We start from the raw sequence: 21,007 nt of genomic DNA, 5'->3' as shown, positions 1-21,007 counted from the left end.
CAATCCCTCCCCTGAAATATCTAACAGGAGAAAAGGAAACAGGCACCCCTAGGAGACCCTCCTCAACCGATTCGTATCAGGGGGGATGTAAAATATTTATTTTTAAAAATCTTCAAAACAACTCCCTACCAAACTAAAATGCACACGTGCACGCACACACACCTACCTCTTCCCCTTGGCCCCCAAAATAGGGGAAGGAGAGAATGAACCACACATGATAGAAGTTAATCACATTGCTTAACACACTACTAAAAGATAATAGGAAAATAAGGGCAATATAAGAACCTATAGAAGACTAAAATTTAGAATAGAACTAGCTACCTGAATTTCAGGTATTTGGGGTCTGAAAGGAAGGGAAAGGAACCTTCAATCGGAAGAGGCCTGGGTGAGAGAGGAGAGTTGCACACACAAAAAACCTACTGCTCTGGTCCCCACCATGTGGAAGATCAAAGAGCCATCCTGCACTAGTGAGAGTGTATATGGCATATTATATTTTGATTTTTAGGAGACAAAATCAGATGCAGTAGACAGCATTAAGTGGCCTCCATCATATGCTTATTTATTTTACTTTTTTTTTTTTTAAAGCACTTATCTCAAGGGCACCAGAGTGGAGTCATCTCAAAGCTGTGACAGTACTAGACCTGTGACCTTAGACTAGAACTTAGTTTAACACAGTGTAAAGGGATAAGAAAATCATCAGTGACTGGATTATTAAGTTTTGTGTACAGAGCATTAAGACCTAAGAAAGTCCAAATGTAATGAAAGCAACGACTGGTAGACATAAAAGGACAAAATACACCAATAATAAGTTAACTAAATTTCTCTAAGATATCTACTAATCCTACTGCAAATAGCAGGAAAGATATTAGATGGAAACCACCCCATTTCCTCCTAGAATAGAAACAAACTCCCAAGGCACTACAGATTGTAGCACTTCCAGGGATGGAGCTTTTTGCAAAAGCCAAGTTTGGGCCTGTATCTTTAGAATTACAGAGGGTAGCACCATGGCTTAGCTAGCACGTTTCTAGTGAAAAGGAGCTCCTGGGTTTCATTCCCAGTGATGCCTTCCTGAGCTGGCCTCTCTCCCATGCTGGTAGCCTGGCCTAAGGCACTGGATAGAGGCTCCAGTCTTTTTGGGGAGGTGGGTTTGAATCCCACCTCTACCATATGCCATTTTTACAGAAGGAGGTCAGACTAGATGATTATAATGGTCCCTTCTGGCCTATGAATCTTGAATACTGCATCACTTAATGGTTGTATGTCTATTTTATAGTGCATGGAGAACATATGGCTACCTTGCATTTCTCCATTTGATGCTCATGCTCTCTCTGCCCAGAATTCTGCTTTCAGTCATGATCAGGGACAATGTCAGGAGGAAATATTGCTTTTTGCCTGTAGTACTGTGAAACAGGAGAAGGAGCAGCTGTGGTTGAGGCCGAAGGAACTACACAGACAAATATGGAGGAGCCTGGAGGAGAGGTGTGTCTAATGCAACCTGCACTAGTGGCTCAGCAGGGACCCTGTCATCTAGCTGTCCGAGGAGGAGACTGTTCAGACTCCGTGTGTGTTTGGAACAACTGAAGGGGGAGGGGTAAGTGGAAAGAGAGAGGCAGAACGCATATGTATTTTCACACACATTTTCTGCCTGATTAGAAACTAGATATGGATTAAAATTAAGTTGAACTGTTTAGATTTTTTCCCCACCTTTAAATAAATATAGGCAGCATTAAAAACTTTTTTTTGCAAATGTTCTAGAGGAACAGGGGGTCTGGTGACAATCATTAGAGCTGATCTACCTCCCAGCAGAGAACAGAAAACTCACAGTAGGCATATCAGACATGTTAATATAGGAGAAATGTATTATTCTAAAAACTTGTTCTTCTACATGCAAATTCAGCAGCAGGTTCCTTTATCAACACCTGTCACTATGCAAAGAATAATGTAGATCATCTGATCCAATGCTAGTACCAATATTAAGATTTGACAATACAATTCCACCTCAGTTTATACCACTAAAGCATAGTGACTTCTCTCCCCCCCCGAGAAATAAGACCATATGACATATCTAAACACAGATTTTAAAAAGAGTATTTCTACCGAGGTAAGGAGATTGAACATATACAGGAAATTAAAAATAGAAAAATAGATATTTTATATCTTACTTATTCTTCCTAATGTCCTAATTCCTTCCCGAACATTTTGTGTGAACATAGGAATGATGGGCTATGAGAAAAAAGAAAGGTAAGAATTTAATGTAAATATGTGGAAGGCTGTTTTACATAGTGTTTATTTGAAAACAAATGTGTAACTTGTTTGATAAATACATTTGGCAGACAGCTGATTTTTCAGTGAGCAACACAATGTTCTACATGTTATTTTACCATAGTACTGAAAGGTCCAAATTGGAAGATACCACCTGCTAACGTAGAGTTAGTAGGTCAATCTTCTTAAAATCGCATATTGCTTTAGAACCCCTGCAGCACTTAGAACGGGATACTGCAAGCATTTGCACATGTGTGAGTTTACTCATTTGAGTAGCCTTCTGGACTTAAATTAGCAATTACACATGTGCAATATTTGCAGGATCAGGACCTTAGGGTGCTTGATTAATATATGTGTAGGCATTGTTATTGTCTCAGACCTAAATGAAATTGGGTAGAGCATCATGACTAGGGATATAAGGAATCATTTGCTGGGGCAAACTATGGGGAGTTATTTTTCAGAGTAGCAGCCGTGTTATGTTAACATTTAACATTTTTTGCTATCCATACATTGTTAATGATGCTGTAGAAACTGACATAAGGCTGTCAGATTACAAAAGCTTTTGGACGCCTTTATTGTTACAAGTTATTTAATCTCAAATTGGTCTCTCTTATCATATACCCACATCATAAATACACACACGCACACCATTAGCTAGCATTTGTAGCCACATGTGACTACTATACCCCCCATCATTACACCAGCATTAGTTACATGAGCATATTTTTCACATGTAAGACAAAATATTTTGTCTCACATTTCCTAAGAATTTAGATAAACATCTGTAACATCTTGTAGAACAGTTTAGTACTGTATGGAAGATAGAAGTCATTTAGTTAAGTCACACTAATAATTTTCAGCCACAGAAGCACTCAGATTTTGGTTACTGGACTCTGACACTTAGCAATTAAACAAATGCTAGGATAATATCACCAATAGTTTTTTAGCATTTTAAGGAAAGATACTCCAATACTACATACACTATCGAACTATTAAAAGTTTGTGACATCAGCGTGTGGAAAATGAAAGTCAGCTGAATTTCAATATCAGACAAAAAAGAAATTAAAAAATTATACAACTAAGCATGCATTAAGTATTTCTTTGAGAAACAGGAGAGGAGACAGAATCATATAATTTAGTTCTTAACTTTTGTAAGAGAATATTTAAGATATGTCTATAACTTATAAACATTTGCTTTACAGTGCTGAGAAAAATAGCTTTAGCCCCAGAGAAAGACCTAAAAATCTAACCTTCTTTGCTTCTGTTCTGTGATCCTCCACACACACTCACCACTTTTGCATCAATGGCCACCTGAGCAAAGCCCGTACGATTACCCCATACAAGAACATAGGTTTCATCACTAAAGAGTGCTTCTCTAACTCCACCTGGCGAGATAGCCACCAAGCGGCCATTCTTCAGAGCTTTAACACATTCTTCCTTTGGTCCATGCATAACACCAAACACATCAAGTAAAAGTTTAAAACCTGCAAGATGTAAAAAATAAGTTATCAAACACAGAACATTTAAGATGTGTTACATAGCTATTGATTTCACACATTCTCAAAACAAAATATATTGGTCAAGATTTTCAAAACAGTAGTGATTTTGGGTACCCAATTTGAGATACCTCTAAAGGGGTCTGGTTTTCAGAAGGTATAGAGCACCCATTTTCTGAAAGTCAGCCCCTTTAGAAGCATTCCAAATGGGGCACCCCCCCAAAAAAATCACCAGCACGTTTTGAAAATCCTGGCCAATAAAATCGAAACTTTAAAGGATTGTTTTTAATGGCTCTCTACATCACACCTAATCAAATTAGGTGCTATCTCGTAATCAGTAGTAACAACTTCAATCATAACAAACAAACAAAAACAAACAGTGATGCCTTTGACCAGGTCAATCAAGTATGATGAAGAGATGATTTAACAGCAGCATCACCTCCTTACCAAGCCATACTTTCCAAACGTGGCTTGATTCTGACCAAATCCACCAGTGCAATGGATGGGAATTGTTTAAAGCTCTTTCCCTTCAATGGTCAAAGAGCATGTTGATATGGATGAAGAAACTAAAAAAGACCCTCAACATTTTCAGTAACAATAACTAAAATACTGACTAAATTTTTATCGTGAAAGAAAAATATGGTGAGCCTAATTTTGTTCACGTTAGATTCAATTTGGTATCGGACATGTTTTATAAATTAAAATTATGCCAGCCTTTCCTGTCTTGCATCATCCTTGAATTTCAAATGATTTAAGTCAGATTCCGATCTAACCAGAAAGGCACACAACACCACATGATACAAGTCAAACTTTACCACTCCCACCCCACCCTTGCAATGTAACCTTAACTCCACCCCTTCTGGAGTGGACAGTAGCCTCTGGAAAACATCTAGTAAGGGAGTGCAACGGTTAACAAGCTACCAAAGGAAAGTGGTGGATTCTCCATCTCTTGAAGTCTTCAAATCAAGACAGGGTGCCTTTCTGGAAGTTATTAGCTTCAACACAGGAGTAACTGGATGAAGTTCTATTGCCTGTGATGTACTGGAGGACAAACTAGATGATCTAATAATCCCTTCTAGCCCTAAATCTGTCAATCTATAATAAACAGACTGAGGAAGGACTAATGGAATACACCATTTTTGTGCTGCATTCCACAAATCGATTTACAGCATTTATCTGCGTGAACTCCAGTTGCATTCACTGTGTTAGGTGTAGCTGTGCTGAATGGTGGAGAGATTAGCTAGAGCAGCTTGGCACTGTGATAGGACAAGTGGTGCATGCAGACCTTAAGTGTCCAAGTCTGCATCATTTCAGCACAGAATTCCGTAGGTTGCGTCAGCAGAGGTGCGCAGGCATGTTCTTGCTGTGTGGATTGCCCGGTGATCTATGTGACAGCAGTCTCTGGGGCTTAGTGAGGGACAAGGCAATGCCTCAGAAGGAATCCTCAAGGTAAGGAATCCTAAGAGTGCTTAAATTTAGCAAGTCTAAAATGGTTTGTGTGAAACAGACTCGATGTTTAAGTGTAGATAGTTCCTGTTAGCTATGCCAGACCTAAACACGAGTTTTGTCTTAGCAAAAAGAAACTGTTGGATTTTGTTCTACAATGCTCATGTGCTCTGTTCCCAAAATGTTCTCTGTAAGTGACAGAATGCTAGTATAAAGAAAAGGAGGACTTGTGGCACCTTAGAGACTAACACATTTATTTGAGCATAAGCTTTCGTGAGCTACACGAAAAAGCTTAGCATAAAGCTTATGCTCAAATAAATGTGTTAGTCTCTAAGGTGCCACAAGTCCTCCTTTTCTTTTTGCGGATACAGACTAACACGGCTGCTACTCTGAAACCCGTCAGAATGCTAGTATGTGTGTTATTGGCATGCTTGGCAGAGGGCAGAGTTAAGGTTGTGTTGCAGGAGTTGGGGGCATGTACCTTAACTTTGTATTTCCTGGTTTTCAGAAGTTTACGTTGAGCCACTCTCCACATTCTGAAAGGGCACAGGCACCAGCAGGCAACCTTAACTCTGTGTTAATGAAGTTCTGGGGCATTTATATAATAGACTTCCTCATGTAGGCAGGATTGTATTTCCAGTTGTTTATACTTGGAAGGAATATGCCTTAAAGGAGGAGAAGGCTGAAAGCTAAACATTCCGACAGACCAATGGAACAACTTACATTTTAGTTTAGAATTACAAAAGTTGGTTTAATTTAATTATTCATTTTTCAAATTGACAAGAACATTTCAGTACTTTTATCCAGGGGTCAAATAGGGAAGGACAGGGGAGATGAAGTAGTGGTATTCTTCCAAGCTCTGCTCACAAAATAAGCTTCACCCATGTGAGTTGCCAAAATGAACTGCCAGTCACAGGAGATGATACAGATGTTCAAAACATGATCATACGTGTTCTTTGGGCTCCTTGAGCTTAGCTCCCCTTGGTGGGGCTTGAATATGTCCACGGGCTCTGCTATGTACCTTGGGCTTAGCTCTTTTAAGGGGGGGGGGGGGGGGAGTTGGGAGTGGTAGAATTCACCAAAATGCGACATCGCTCACAGAAAACTGTGCAGATCTGTGATCCCATCTTTTCTTACACGAGAATGAAATAATTAACAATGACTACACTTAAATGATCAGCACTAGGCATCTTAGTTAGCCTCCTCACTGATATGAATGAGGCATCTCTCAGAGCTATTATTCCAGCCTCTTTGCAGATTTACATACCTCTCTCTTCACTGATTACACTCAACTCATATTTTTGAGGGTTTCCCCTACCCAACCATAACAACTAGCAACTTGCTGTATTTTTAAATGAAAGCTGAGACCATGTCCACGTGAGGAGTGTTTGCGGGTATGGGAATGCCAGCATACTATGCTGACAGCACTGCTGTGGGCACAGCTATACTAGCAAAGCTGTGTTTTATACTTGCACAGTCATTTCACAGGATGGGGGAGGGGCGGTACAGGGTGGTTTAAGGTATAGCAATAAGAACGCAGCTTACTCTTTTTAACTGACATAGCAAGACACTCCTAGGGCAGAGCTGACCTAAGTAAACTGAGTGAAGATAAACACTGTTTTTAGGCCATCTGATTTTATTTTTTAAATTCATTTTTTTAAAAAGTAAAACAAAGGAACAACAATAAGAGTGCAGGGATTAAGAATTTTATTTTAAAATTAAAGTTTTGGAGAAGAACACAGAAGTTAATTATATCTTCTAGAACAGGGGTGGGCAAACTTTTTGGCCCGAGAGCCACATCGGGGTGCGAAACTGTGTGGAGGGCCGTGTAGGGAAGGCTGTGCCTCCCCAAACAGCCTGGCCCCCACTCGCCCCCCCCCACTTCCGGCCCCCTGACTGTCCCCCTCAGAACCCCCAACCCATCCAACCCCCCTGCTCCTTGTCCCCTAACTGCCCCCTCCTGGGACCCCCAGCCCCAAACTGCCCCCCCCGAGATCCCACCTCCCTATACAACCCCCCCCTTCTCCCTGTCCCCTGACTGCCCCAACCCCTATCCACACCCCACCGCCTGACAGGCCCCCCAGGACTCCCACGCCCTATCCCACCCCTCGTTCCCTGACCCCTGACTGCCCCAGAACCTCCGCCTCATCCAACTGCCCCCTTGCTTCCTGTCCCCTGACTGCCCCCCCGGTACCCCCTACCCAACCCCCCCACCGCCGCGCATGCGCTGCCCCCTTACCATGCCGCTCAGTGCCAGGAGTTTGCAGCCCCACTGCCTGCGCGGCAGCATAGCTACAGGGGAGAGGGAACAGCAGGGGAGGGGCTGAGGGCGAAACTCCCAGGCCAGGAGCTCAGGGTCCGGGCAGGACGGTCCTGCGGGCCGGATGTGGCCCCCGGGCCGTAGTTTGCCCATCTCTGTTCTAGAAGCTAAAAAATAGAATGTATTTCTAACTGATATGATTTAACATGCACAATCAGCTGCTTTTTCAGAGCACATTTTGCAAAGTTGCTGTAATTAGTGTTGAGGTTAGCCAGGGCAATATTATGGCTGGCCATGTGGAATATTTGTCTAATTTTTTTTAAGAAAATTTTTCCTTCGGCCCCAGGCTTCATCCTAATTTTGAAGTTTAAATTTGGGCAATGGATTTTCCTGGGTTTGATGAAAAAGATAAAACTGATTCTCTCCCGCTTCCCATGTAATAATCTCAAGCATAGTCTAACTTTGAAAGTTCAAACTTTTTACATAGTTAGCCTTTGCTAAGGAGCACTGCGTTCTGAGTTCGTAAAAAGGACTCTTTCAAAACGCAGTTTGAAGCAGTGAAAAAATAATTTAAGTCCACAAACATGCAGATTCTCAGCAGGAATTCAATGAGACTATGCTAATTTATACTAGCGGAGGATCTGGCCCATAATATATGTATATGTGCAGCACAAACGAACACCAAATTGCCCATTTTCCCACAACTGTTAAGAGGCACACGTCAACCAAGATGGACTCCACTCAGTTGCCTAAGACTTACAATTGTTTTTCTTAAATCTTAAAATTACATGCAAAGAACCTATGTTTATGAAAAATTAATGTACAAGTAAAATGAGGGGAAATGGAAGAGGTAAGGTTCCTACGGTACCATGAACTCAGCTATACTGCACACGTTGTTTCGTATTTATTTTTATAAATGTGTAGTTTAATGTATTATTGTTTGTTAAATCCAATCCGTACAATATACAGGATAGGCAGGGTGGCTGACTTAAGGTTGTTTTATCTTAACTGAACAACTCTAACACTGCATGGCAGTTCTTTCCATTTAAGAACCAAAAACCTAAGTTCTTCAGAAGAGAACACTGCCTCATCTATTTAAACGTGTACAAATATTTTGAAATCTATGCACCTTAAAATATGCTGAACTTTTTATTCAAACTTTTATTCAATAGGACATCTCTGAAAGAAAAGATGGGAGGAAGGAAGAAGGGACATCTTATAGAAAATTGCACCATTTATTCAAGGACAAGACAATAGATGGCATCTGGTGGAATTTGTTCCTCATCAGCATTTAGGTAAATTTTAGGTTACTTAAATATAAAAAGTTAGTTTAATGAATTATCACAAGCTTCCATATTTACCCTCTTTAACTTTTTCTATACTAGTGCTCAGGAGGACCTTAACATTTAGGAGTTCATATATATTTATCTAAACCAATGGATCCCTACCTCGACCACCTCTAAGTACTTCTGTCAAAGAGGCTCAATCCCACTTGTAGTTGTATTCTTGGGTTGAGGCCCAGTTACATTACACATTCTTTTCAGGGAGAGGATATTAAAGACATTTTTATTGCCTCTGGCAACTTCAGGGGCATCCCCCCAACTATGGAATGTCACTTCATACCCTTCCGCCCCAGTCAGTCACCCAAATCACTGACTGCATTATTAAATGGAAGGAGGCATGGAAGCTGCTGCTGTTGGTTAATCAAGACGGCTACTTTGTGCCGTGATCTCCTCTGCTTTGCTTTCAGACTCGATGGGACAGATGAGGTAGGAATGGTCACCAAACAATCCATCCAATCCATACAATGGTATTTATAAACTGGGACAATGTTGGCCTTGGGCTACTACAGACCAAAGGAAGTCCTGTCCAACATAGGACTATTGGCAAATACGGTCTGAATACTTGTGCTAATTAATGTGTGTCAGTAATATAATGGTATTATATCACTAAAAAAAGTGTGTCTACAACTAAATGCTCCAAGCTCACGATTTGCCATGAAAGACTCTTACCTGGTAATTTAAAGACGAAGTGATCAGCTACTGTATAGCACATTCTGTTCTTCAGTATAAGGAGTTTAGCCAGGAAGTAGAAATAGTCTATAGGAGTTGCGCCATGATAAAAAACAACAAGCCCAGGTCCTTCTGGTATTTTTTCCAGACCATGAACCTCATAACCTGTTAGAAGTACAAGGTACAATGGTGTCAATGTTTTATACCACTCAAACTCCAATATAACAACAACCTTGAGAAAAGTTAACATGTTATAGAGAACGATGAACACAAGAGCTGCTGCCATTCAATACTTGGTGACTTCAAAGACGACAGAATCTGATTTCACAGCAATTAACTATTTATTCTGAAAGAGTGAGAATAATTTCACTAAACACAAAAAGAAAAGGAGGACTTGTGGCACCTTAGAGACTAACAAATTTATTTGAGCATAAGCTTTCGTCAGCTACAGCTCACTTTGTCAGATACACACTCACACGGCTGCTACTCTGAAAACTAAAAACAAAGTTTACAATAATACAAAAGCTACCTTACTATCTTGAACTATTGTATCATTTTAACGTATGTTTTACCCAAAGAAATCTATGATATTGCTCAAGTCTTACGGCTCGTTCATATCACTTATGTAATTGTGATTATTTAAAAAGTACTTAAAACAAGGAACAGATGGGGTGGGGAGGATTGGTAGGTAAACCACAGTTTGAAACAGTGACAAATCAGCGATCAAGAACTACCACCTTATGTAAATGGGGACAGGAAAAAGTTTTGACTTGACAATGTCCCCTTCAGTTTTTTCTTTACAGGCATTCTATATAAAAACCAAAAACAAAATCTCTTCTTAGGAAAAATGTATCTGCAGAACTAATGAGATGGTGGTGGCAGAGGAAAGTACTAAAAACAATTTTGGGACTTGTGCAGAAGTTTGAAACATGTTTATTTAAATGCTTTGTTGAAATATGTTTTACACACACACACTCTCTCTCTCTCTCTCTCACTCTTGCCTTTCTTTTATTGGGTAGCCATTTCTAATGGTAATTTTCTGCCCATCCATGTTAAATGTGTAAAATGCTCAGCTGTAGTTTAGTTACATGCTTTCCTTTTATTTTTCTTCTGCATACCTCCCACTCTCTTTGATTATATCTATACTCTTGCCTCATCTCTTGATTAGCTTTTCCTTTCAAAATTTGAGGAGCTTTAACATCACATGTAAAGAAAGGATGATCTGGTTTCCTGGCACGCTGATCTTGTCTATTTGATGAAATGCTCTCAAAGCTAGAAAGAGGAAATGAAGTCACTTATCAAAGACTATAGTCCTCTAACTCCTTTATTCTACATACAAGTTTTAACTATAAAAAAGAGAAATCCCTTCTGCTGCCAGTCCCAATCCTAAAACCCATACAAACACTAAGACAATAATGTTAGCAGAATTAGACTATCGTCATGTACAAATAACTTTATTACTTTCATGATATTATAAGACCTCTCAGATGAACAGAGAAACAGTGGGAAATTGTGCATCTTACTTAAGTGGAAAGAAGATTCTTTGTACAGTTGCATTTTGAAATAACTAAAGGTGTGCACAGGGGAGAGAGGTGTCGGAAAGACCAGGGAGGATGAGTTTACAGTAACTTCAGACCGTAGATGAGGGCCTGGAAAGAGTTTTAGCTGTGCACACAGAAGTGTCAAACCTTAGCTATGGTATGAGGAAGAAAGAGCAAGCGTCTCTGAGAATGATCATTTTCTTTACAAAAAAAAAGCAATTACGTATACATGCACATCCTTTTTCTGCTCTTTGATAGACCTGATGGTTTTGGTCCAATATGGTTTAATAGATTTAAAGTTGCATTTTTGGCTCTGTAAGCTTTTCGATGCAGGCTTTGCACTATCTAGCTATCAATGCCTTAGAAACTCACTTCCCTTTGACTGAATGGCAGAGAACAAGTGCAGATGATTTTCAGGAAGGATTTGTTCTTTATGTAAATTGCTCTTCAAACATCCTTTTTTGCTTTGGCTGGATCTAGACAGGGTGGTTATGAAAAAGGCTCAGAAATAGGTGATTTTCTTATGTATAAAGAGCAGATAATTTCTTAACATTTCTTTATATTTATAGTAGGAGTAGTAAAGAGGCCACGGATTGAGACCACAGTTTTGACATTCTCCTAGCAGAATTGATAGCTGTCAAAAATACTTCTTTAATGGAAAAAACAAGGTGACCTATGACTTAATGGCTCCAAGCTCAAGTTAAGGTAATGGGTGGGAAAAGTGAATTAGACTGAAGTTAAGTGCTGATTTTAAGAATCTCTTAACATGAGGCTTAGAAGAGACATGACATGTTCTGTCTGAAAAAATTGTACTAACAAATCCTGAGTGGTTAACTTTCAGGGAAATGGCAGTTAGCCTCAATGATAATACAAAAGGGAAGAAATTGTAAGCAGCATTTTAGTTTGATCCAATATGCTTATCTGATCATCAGTGCTAGGATTTTATACATCATGTACTCCTGAAGGCTTTCTGTGCCAAAATATTAATAATTCTGTGCACAATATTTTAAAATTCTGAAAGTTTTATTTGTCAATAAATAAATGCAGAAGCTCCAGCATGGCATTGGGGTGCACAGGCCACTGGCTGCACAAAGGTGGGAGATCATCGTGCAGCCTCCCACCCGCCGCCCCCGGAACATGGACTCAGCGGTGAGGCTGCACCTGACCCTGATGCAGCACAAGGCCTGGGGCTGAAACACCCTGACATGCCAAACCCACAAAAAAAAAACAGCAGAAATTGGGCTTGTTTTTGGCTTAATTTGCTTGTGGGCTAGTTTTTGGCTTGCAGCTTGTTGCTTCTTTTTAATCAGCTTCCGGCAAACAGGGTCGGGGGGCGGGGGGGGGGGGAGAGAATCGGGGTGCACAATGACCCCATCGTGCAGTCTGGGACTGGGGGGGGGCCATCTAGTCACATAGGATGTTGGGGTTCTTAGGGATTGGCTTGGCCTTGTTTTGAAATGGGATTACCTTGATTTTTGGCTTATTGTGAAAGTCGGGGTGCTTATTTACCATGTGAAAGTTGGCAACTGTGCCTGCGACCCTGCCCCTCTGCACCAGGTGCGGGGCAGGCAGGCTCAGCCAGACAGGATTCAAGCATGGAGGGGATCCAGGTGTGGGGTGAGAGGATTCTGTGTGGACAATCTGGGTGCAGGCAGCTCAGTGGGGGGGGGGAGGGGAGGGGATTATGTGTGTGGGGGATATGGATGCACAGAGGCTCATTGAGGCGTTCCAGGTGCAGGGGCAATGGGACTCTGCAGGGGCATCCAGGTGAAGGTGGTTGGGGCTCAGCGAGGACAGGGGGTCTGGATGCAGCTAGTTGGGGGTCAGTGGCATAGGGGTCTGGATGTGCGGGTTCAGGATGGTGCAGAGGGTGGGACATCAGGGTGGGAGTTTCAGTGCAGGGAGCTCAGTGGGGGTGCAGGGATAGGGGTCCAGAGGCAGGGGGTCTGGGTGCAGGGTGGCTCCAGATGCAGGGGTTGAGGTTCAGTGAGGTGGGGTTCAGGTCTGGAGGGCTAGGGGGGTTCTGGATGTACCAGGTAAGGCTTGGCAGGGGTGTCTGGATATGGGAGGTCCAGATGCATACAGGTTCAGTGGATGAGGGAGCAACTCCCCACACAGTGACACCTCCCCACCACAGCTGAGGAGTGACAGGGGCAGGAAGCAAGGGAGGATGCTGAGCTTCCTGCAGCTGGGGGAGGTTTATGAGGGTGGATCTGACAGCCCCAGCCACTCCTTACAGGGGAAGAGGAAGTCCCGTCCTCTGCTGCCTCCGGTCCAGCCAGGTCTAGCAGCTGATCCGGCTCAGGGTTGAGCCACTGGCTGGGGTGTCCCCAGCCCCGCAGTGATTTACTTCTCCAGTGGCTGCTCCAGGTGCCTGAAACTAGGGAGTAGTGCATGACTTTTGCTTCCCTGCAGAAAAATGACTTTCTGACAAGGCAGCAAAGAAATCTGCACATGCGCAGTGGCGCAGAATTCCACCAGGAGTAATCACGGAATAAACTCAACCAAACAAACAGATTTTCAAGTATGCTGAATACCCCACCTCCCACTGAAATCAAATGGGAAAGAGGACTGATGAGAATCATTTGAGAGATTCTCTGCCTTCCATCAACCATACATCCAAACTGCTGGGGAAAGAAGTAGTTACTCACCTTGTGTAGTTACTGTGGTTCTCTGAGATGTGTCCCCCTGTGGATGCTCCACCTTAGGTGCATCCATGTCCCCGTGCCTCTGATGAGAGATTTTAGGTACGGCCTCCATTCAGCCCACACATACACTCTCCCCGTCTCATGATCTGCCTCAAGGCTATCTAGCACTGCACAGGGAAATGGCCCTCATTTCCTTCTCTACTGCAGAACCCATTATTAAGAACTCTGAAGTAGAGGCGAGGAGGATAGGTCATGGAGCATCCATGGGGACACACATCTCAAAGAACCACAATTAGTGTACAAAGTGAATAACTGCTTCTTCTTCGAGTCGTGTCCCTGTGGGTGCTCCACTGTAGGGAACTCTACAGCAGTACCCCTGATGGAGGGGTGGGACTTCGGAGTAGAGTCTAATATTGATGATAATACAGTGGAGCCAAACATGGCATCTTGACGCTGAGTCATGGGTGATTGCATAGTGTTCCACAAAAGTATGAGCAGATGCCCAAGTTGCTGCTCTGCATATTTCTGTAATGTGAATGTCTTTGTTGAAGTCTACAGAAGTGGAAACTGATCTGGTGGAATCAGTTCGAACTCTAGACGGAGCTTAAAGATTGCAGGTATGATAGCAATAGTTAATGCAGTTCAATATCCATCTACAGAGTCTTTGTTTTGAGATGGGGGATCCTTTGCGATCGAAAGAAATAGTTTAGGAGATTTTCTGAAGTCCTTTGTTCTATCCAAATAAAACGCCAAAGTTCTCCTGACATCGAGTGTATGTAATATTGATTCTCTATTGTCAAGGTGTGGCTTTGGGAAGAAAGTTGGGAAGTAAATAAATTGATCCATATGGAAGGCCTGGGATACTTTCAGGAGGAACTTTTTAGGGATAAGGTCTCAGTGTGACCTTATCCCTAAAAAAAATTGTGAAGACTGGGTATACCATTAGATCCCCCCCCATTTCTCCAATTCTCTGAGCTGAGGTGATGGCTTCTAGGAATGATGTTTTCATAGATGCATAAGTGAGCATGTGGCTATGGGTTCAAAAGGGGTTACTGTAAGGCACTTGAGAACCAGGTTAAGGTCCCATGTTGGTGTAGGATGTCTGATTTATGGGAAGAGGTTACCAATACCCTTAAGGAATCTTTTCATTGTAGGATGAGTTAATACTTAGTAGTCATCTATCTTATGATGAAATGCGGCTATGGCTGCGAGATGTACCTTTACTGAACTTAGAGATAATCCTGACTTTTTTAGATCTAGGATGTAGTTCAATACTAGTGGGAGAGGAGAGGATATAGGGGTAATGTGTTTTGAGTCACATCAGATTTGGCATCTTTTCCACTTCTGCATGTGTCTGACAAGTCATTATTTTTCTGCAACAGCACCTCTGCAACAGGACATTTCTATGCTTTCGAACCATCAAGGAGTCATGCCTTGAGTCGGAGTATCTGTATGTTGGGATGGTAGATCTGTCTAGCGTTCTGAGAGATGAAGGGGCTAAAGAGCGATTGGTGGGCATACCACTAATTGAGCAATGCATGGGAACCATGTTTGTCTTGGCCACGCTGTCTCTTCCACTGAGGTTCTTAGTGTCTCTGGGACGGAGGGAACAGGGTCGGGATCTTTGTGACATATGCGATTTACTATACTTTCTTTTCTGTGCAAGCATGCAGATTCCCCCAAGCAGCGTAGCATGGCTCGAGTCCTTTAGTGTCTGGAGTGAAATGTCTGTCTTCTCTGCAAAGAGTTTGGATCCTTCGAATGGAAGGTCCTCCACAGTTGTTTGGTCTTCCCTTGGGAGACCAGAAAGGTGAAGCCACCAAGATCTCCTCATCATTACCGCCGTTGATATGGAGCAGGCAGCTGTGTCCACAGCGTCTAATGAAGTCTGTAGTGCTGCCTTTGCTAGAAGTTGGCGCTTGTCAACAATGGCTTGGAACTGTTCCCTTTGATCATTTGGGAGATGTTCAATAAAGGCAATGAGATTCCCATAATTCATATGATTATATTTCGCCATCAGGGCCTGATAATTCGTAATCCTAAATTGCAGGGTTGCTGATGAGTAAGATTTCCTGCCAAATAAGTCCAATCTTTTCCAGTCCTTGTGGCAGGGTGTTGATTTAGCATGGTGCTGTCTGCCATGTTCATTTACAGCATCTACCACAAGGGAATTTGGTGATGGGTGGGGGGGAAAAAAAGAAAGTCTACGTCTTTTACACTTGGGCGTTATCGAGGCCAGCGTTTGCCAGATGATCTTGGCTGGGTCTAATAGGGCCTTGTTAATTGGGAGTGCAATACTCAGTGATGAGCACACGTGGAGGATGTCCAGCAGCTTGTGTTGCAACTCCTTTACTTCTTCGAGGGAGATCTGAAGTGTATCCATCACTCTCTTGGTGAGATCCTGAAATTGTTTTAAGTCATCCACAGCTTCAGCTGGAGAGGATGACTAAATGTTTTTTGCTGGAGTAATTTCCTTATCCAGACTTGCCCCCTGCTTCTCAAAGGTCTCCTCCTGGGAGTCGGGGTAGAGCCCGGCATGGATACAAATTTATATCCACAGATGCAGATATCCGCAGATATAAATTGGTATCCGTGGAGCTGCAGGGCTGTACGGGGAACCACAGTAGCGAAAGGAGAAGCACGTGGGGCAGCTACTCCCAGGAGCCAGTGCCCCGTACCAGCAGCTCCTGTGGCACGGCTGTACCGTCTGCAGCCCCACCCACTGGGCAGGCACCAGGCTCACCGGCAGCTGTTCCTGGTCACGCTCGTGTGTTCAAGCAGTCCACATGTCCCCGGAAAGGAGACGCACACTGCTGCGTGGAAGCGCTCAGTACCACGGTTCTCCTTGTCTACAGTGGTGCTGTTTTAGAAGAGGTGGTCTAGTCTCTACTGCTGCTCATCAGATAGCACCGACACTCTGAGCCTTGCCCCTCGGGTCTTTAGGCGCAGTGCTAGTATCTGAGGAACCAAATGCCTCAGGGGTACCGCACTGCAGCTCCGTTGGTACCAAGGTGGCTGACTTTTCCAGGGATCTCTTTTTTCCAGTCAAATGTTTGGTCTGGGGACTTTTAGCCATCTTTTTTGTGCTTTTGTGAGAGGAATCCGTAGATTTCCTCTTTGGCGCTACCAGAGTTTGATGTCCCGTGGATGTTGATAGGGATTGTTGCTCTGGGGGAGTCCCAGGACCAGGAGTTGGAAGCTGGTCTCAGAGAGCTCTCTATCATCAGAAGTCTGAGTGTTAATTCACAGCTCTTTCTCATACCTTCTCTCAAAAATTGAACATGAGGACACTTCTGAGCAGCGAATGGCGATCGCTGACCGGAATCGCCTCTCTTTAGGAGAGACAGCATTTAAACCTGTGAGAGCCAAAAATGCCCCTTCTTGGGGTTCTTTCCCTACAAGGGGAGAAGATAACAAAAATCAATAAAGACAGGGAGATTAACTGTTTTTGAAGCCAGCTAAAACTAAACTAAAGTTTTTTTAGTATATATTTTAAGAGGAAGGGAGTAGTAAACATCTAAATAACAGAAACTCTAGTAGCTACTCTATATACTAAAACAAGATTGAGAACGAATCATCTATCGGACTCTGCTCGTGCTTCATCTCAGGCCAAGGGTGGCTGAGAAGGAACTGAGGGCGGTTCACCCATGCAATGCTAGATAGCCTCAAAGTAGGGCATGAGACAGAGAATAATGCACATGTGTGGGCCAAATCAACACTGCTACCTAAAATCTCCGACTTGAGGCGCATGAACATGGATGCACCTAGAGTGGAGCACCCACAGGGACACTACTCGAAGAACTAATCCTTACAAAAACCAAGAAAAAACAATCCACCCACAGTTACAGGTTTGGGCATCTGCATCCTGAGCTAAGCACCACCTGAGCCACGAGGCATTATTCAAATGAGAGTCCCTGTTTATTACAAATAATATTTGAGACACTTACTAGTCTGATGTCAGTTTGAGATTTAATTGGGCAGGAAAGGAAATGATATCCCCATTGGCACAAATGCTTTCTGTTTTCTCAAAGACAAATACAGCTGTTTAAACTGCTGCAGGTTGGTATGGGTCAGTTAGAGTAAAGGCTGTCAGACTGCAGAAAGATTCTCTGTAGTGATTGAAGTAACGGTTTTCTTTTGTTTGCGTGTTCACTGAAGTTCTTAGTTCCCCATCTCACCTGGAAGGAAATCACTAGTCCATTTGCACATTCTCTATGGAATATAAGGCCCCTCTGTCAGCAGGGACCTCATCCAACATTAGCTGTAAGAAAGCTGGGTGGGTCAGAAAGGGAAGAAGGGTAGAGAAGTTGCTAGGCTCTTTGCTGCAATGGCAGTCTTAAGGACTGAAGAGGACACAGAGTTACACCCAAGTATGGATGGAAACCTGTCTGGCCTAATCAATGCAACCAGGATCTGGTACTGCCTTGCAGCTGGGAAGTGGGGGAGTCAATCCCTCCTCCAAACGTGGTTTAAGGGTGGGGGAGATGGAGACAGTCATGCAGAAAGCAAACTAAGGTGCTGCTTAGGCTCTTAATTTTATCCTCTGTCTTGTCAATCATTAAAGACACAAGGTGGCCTGAAGAGGAGCTCTGTTTAAGCGCAAAAGCTTATCTCTCACCAACAGAAGTTGGTCCAATACAATATATTAGCTCACCCACCTTCTGTCTCTAATATCTTGGGACCAACACAGCTACAACACAGCACACTGTCAATCCTAAGCACACGTTTATTTTCTGAGCAAATAAGAGTTACATGAAATTTCCAAACAAATAAGAAAAAGACGCCTGATAGGCCTAAGTCATTAAACTACAGTGACAATAGTTTCAGCACTTACAAAACAATCAAATCTTGCTTACCATGCCATATTCTTGCATGTCCATCCCATAAAGTTGCCACCATTTGCCTTGCACCATTCCAGATATCATTGGAATAAGCCTCCTTTAGTTCATTCTTCCTCTTATAAACATAAAGAAAAATAATGGAAACGTAGAGGAGGAGGAGGATAAGTCCAGGAAGTATAAAAACTATTATGAGTGGAGTAAACACCCATAAAAGGTATGCCACATAATTCAGATAGTCCTCAAGGTACTCCACACCAGTCCATTCTTCCAATATATAAATCAGGCAGCATAAGTAGCTCATAGGTACCTGCCCTGAAGTACAGGATTCATTTCTATGTATCATCTCCTATTTAAAAGAGAGAACAAAACAAGTCAAACTGTCTCCAGGTCATGGAAGCTTCTTAAACTAGGGTGGGGGAAGGGGAGTGTTAATTTATCAGACAAAATAAAACTTAAAAATTTCATTTAAATGATATTCATAATATCCCCCAATTGTCCTCATGGAAAGCAGAATGGATATATGATTAGGATGATGGACATGTAAAATTCCATGTAACATAGCACAAAAGAATTAATACAGCAAATGAAAACTAAGAATTGAAATTTGCTGGCATAACATTGCACCCAGTGTGGACAGAGGTTGTAACAAAACTGACACAGTGGCAAGAACTTAAAAGGGACACTCATCTTCAGTTATTTGAAATAGACTATTTTTTAAAAAAAAATCCACAATTTATGTAAAATATTAGTTTTGTTTTAATTCCTTTTTTGAAGATAATTTTATTTCCCTGTTAACATTTATAAAGGGTCTTTTCAAACAGAAAACTACACTATTTGACTATTCAGCAAAAACAATTAAATCGACTAGCCGCAAAGTGCGACAAAATGACCAAAAATGAAATTTCTTAATTTCTTTCAAATTACCCAAATGCTTACATTGAAGCTCACAAATAATCTACTGACCACAGTTACAGCAGTATGACACAGGACTAAAAAGTTATTTAGGAACCATTAAGTCCACCTGGAAACCTACAGATAACCAATACCACCAAGTCACAAAGAACAGTTTGCGAGAAACTCCATCCAACAACTGAGCTCTGCTTTTTGTACTAACTTTAGATTCCCAGTTGATTTATGGCATAGCCCCATACAGAATGCATTGCATACTACAACCTTGATGTTACAAAAGCAGGAATGATGGTAACAATGTGCATGCATCAGAAAGAACTGGTTGCAACCTCATAGTCAAATACCGATGGAAATAAAAAGCCATCCTTGTCAGAGCTTCTATAGTGATACAGAACTGGAGATCCAACAGTAATCCCAGCCTGCCAACTTGAGTAACAAATGGCAGATACACACCCTAAATTAAAGAGGGAAATATTTTCATATCTTTCAGTTGCTTCCCCCATCCTACACCATTGCTTTAATGTTAATTGGACAGAGCCTCAGCTGGCAATCCATCATTTACATCACATAAAAGGTTTCAAAAATTGGGTAAGGACAAGCAAGGTCCTATGAAACTGAGGCAGAGAGAATGAGAGGATATTGACAGCATACTGAAGACATTGCAACTCATGTCTGCATACAAATCTTCCTACCAGCCCCATATAAACAAAATTTGGGGCGGGGGGGGAACAACCACAATGAAACCCTGTGGAAACACGAGAGAATCCTGGGGCAGAAGAGCATTTGCCCCAAACTAGCCACTGGGATCTCTTCAAGAAATAGGAACAAAGGCCTGGATCTACAAAGATACTTCAGTATTGCAACACTCAGCATTGTAAAACCTAATTTTTTGCTGCCTAGGAAAAAAGGTCACAGGAACAGCGACATCCACAAAGCCTGAGTTAAGTGCCTTATCTCCCTATACAATGAATGGGCAAAGATAGGCACCTTAGAATGCAATCTACAAAACCCAGCATGTTAGGCAGGGAGCTGCCTAAGGTAGCCATTGGGAGATGTTTCAGAGTAACAGCCGTGTTAGTCTGTATTCGCAAAAAGAAAAGGAGTACTTGTGGCACCTTAGAGACTAACCAATTTATTTGAGCATAAGCTTTCGTGAGCTACAGCTCACTTCATCGGATGCATCCGAATTGGTTAGTCTCTAAGGTGCCACAAGTACTCCTTTTCTTATTGGGAGATGTGTGTCCTAAGCCCTTGCCCCTTTCACAGAGATATGCACCTATATCTGATCTACAGAGAGGTGCTTATCTGTTTGTGATCCATGAACTGGAGGAAGATAGGTGCACTGGGCCTGGTCTAAAAAGATGTGCTCAGAGACTGCCTAACTCCACAGAAAAGCCCCACCTAGGGAGATATGGAACCACCCCAATTAGATCTTTTAGCCCAGTGATTAGGGTACTCACCTGGGATGTGGGAGCCATTGGTTCAATTCTCACCTCCCCACCCTGAAGAGAAGGGATTTGACAAGGGATCTGCTACATTTCAGGTGAGAGCGCCAACTGCTGAGCTCTAGAATGATTCTCATTCTCTCTGGC

At 42.4% G+C, this 21,007-nt stretch overlaps 1 protein-coding gene across 3 annotated transcripts in view; it reads right to left on the bottom strand.

Annotated features, from left to right (window-relative positions):
- The window catches only part of LOC141982358 (DGAT1/2-independent enzyme synthesizing storage lipids-like), a 43,154-nt gene that overhangs the window by 13,263 nt on the left and 8,884 nt on the right, over positions 1 to 21,007 (bottom strand). For 2 of the 3 annotated variants that reach the window (XM_074944368.1, XM_074944367.1), the window contains exons 2-5: positions 18,522 to 18,852; positions 9,477 to 9,641; positions 3,553 to 3,746; positions 2,163 to 2,223 (exon numbers count right to left, since the gene is read on the bottom strand). In XM_074944368.1, coding sequence (XP_074800469.1) covers positions 2,163 to 2,223; positions 3,553 to 3,746; positions 9,477 to 9,641; positions 18,522 to 18,849 — 748 coding nt within the window. In that variant the 5' untranslated portion in view covers positions 18,850 to 18,852. The remainder of the gene's footprint in view (positions 1 to 2,162; positions 2,224 to 3,552; positions 3,747 to 9,476; positions 9,642 to 18,521; positions 18,853 to 21,007) is intronic. The other variant, XM_074944369.1, reaches the window with a different exon arrangement.

The sequence above is a fragment of the Natator depressus genome, chromosome 2, assembly GCF_965152275.1.
Source record: "Natator depressus isolate rNatDep1 chromosome 2, rNatDep2.hap1, whole genome shotgun sequence".
Taxonomy (NCBI): Eukaryota; Metazoa; Chordata; order Testudines; family Cheloniidae; genus Natator; species Natator depressus.
This window is presented reverse-complemented; position numbering and strand designations above follow the sequence as displayed.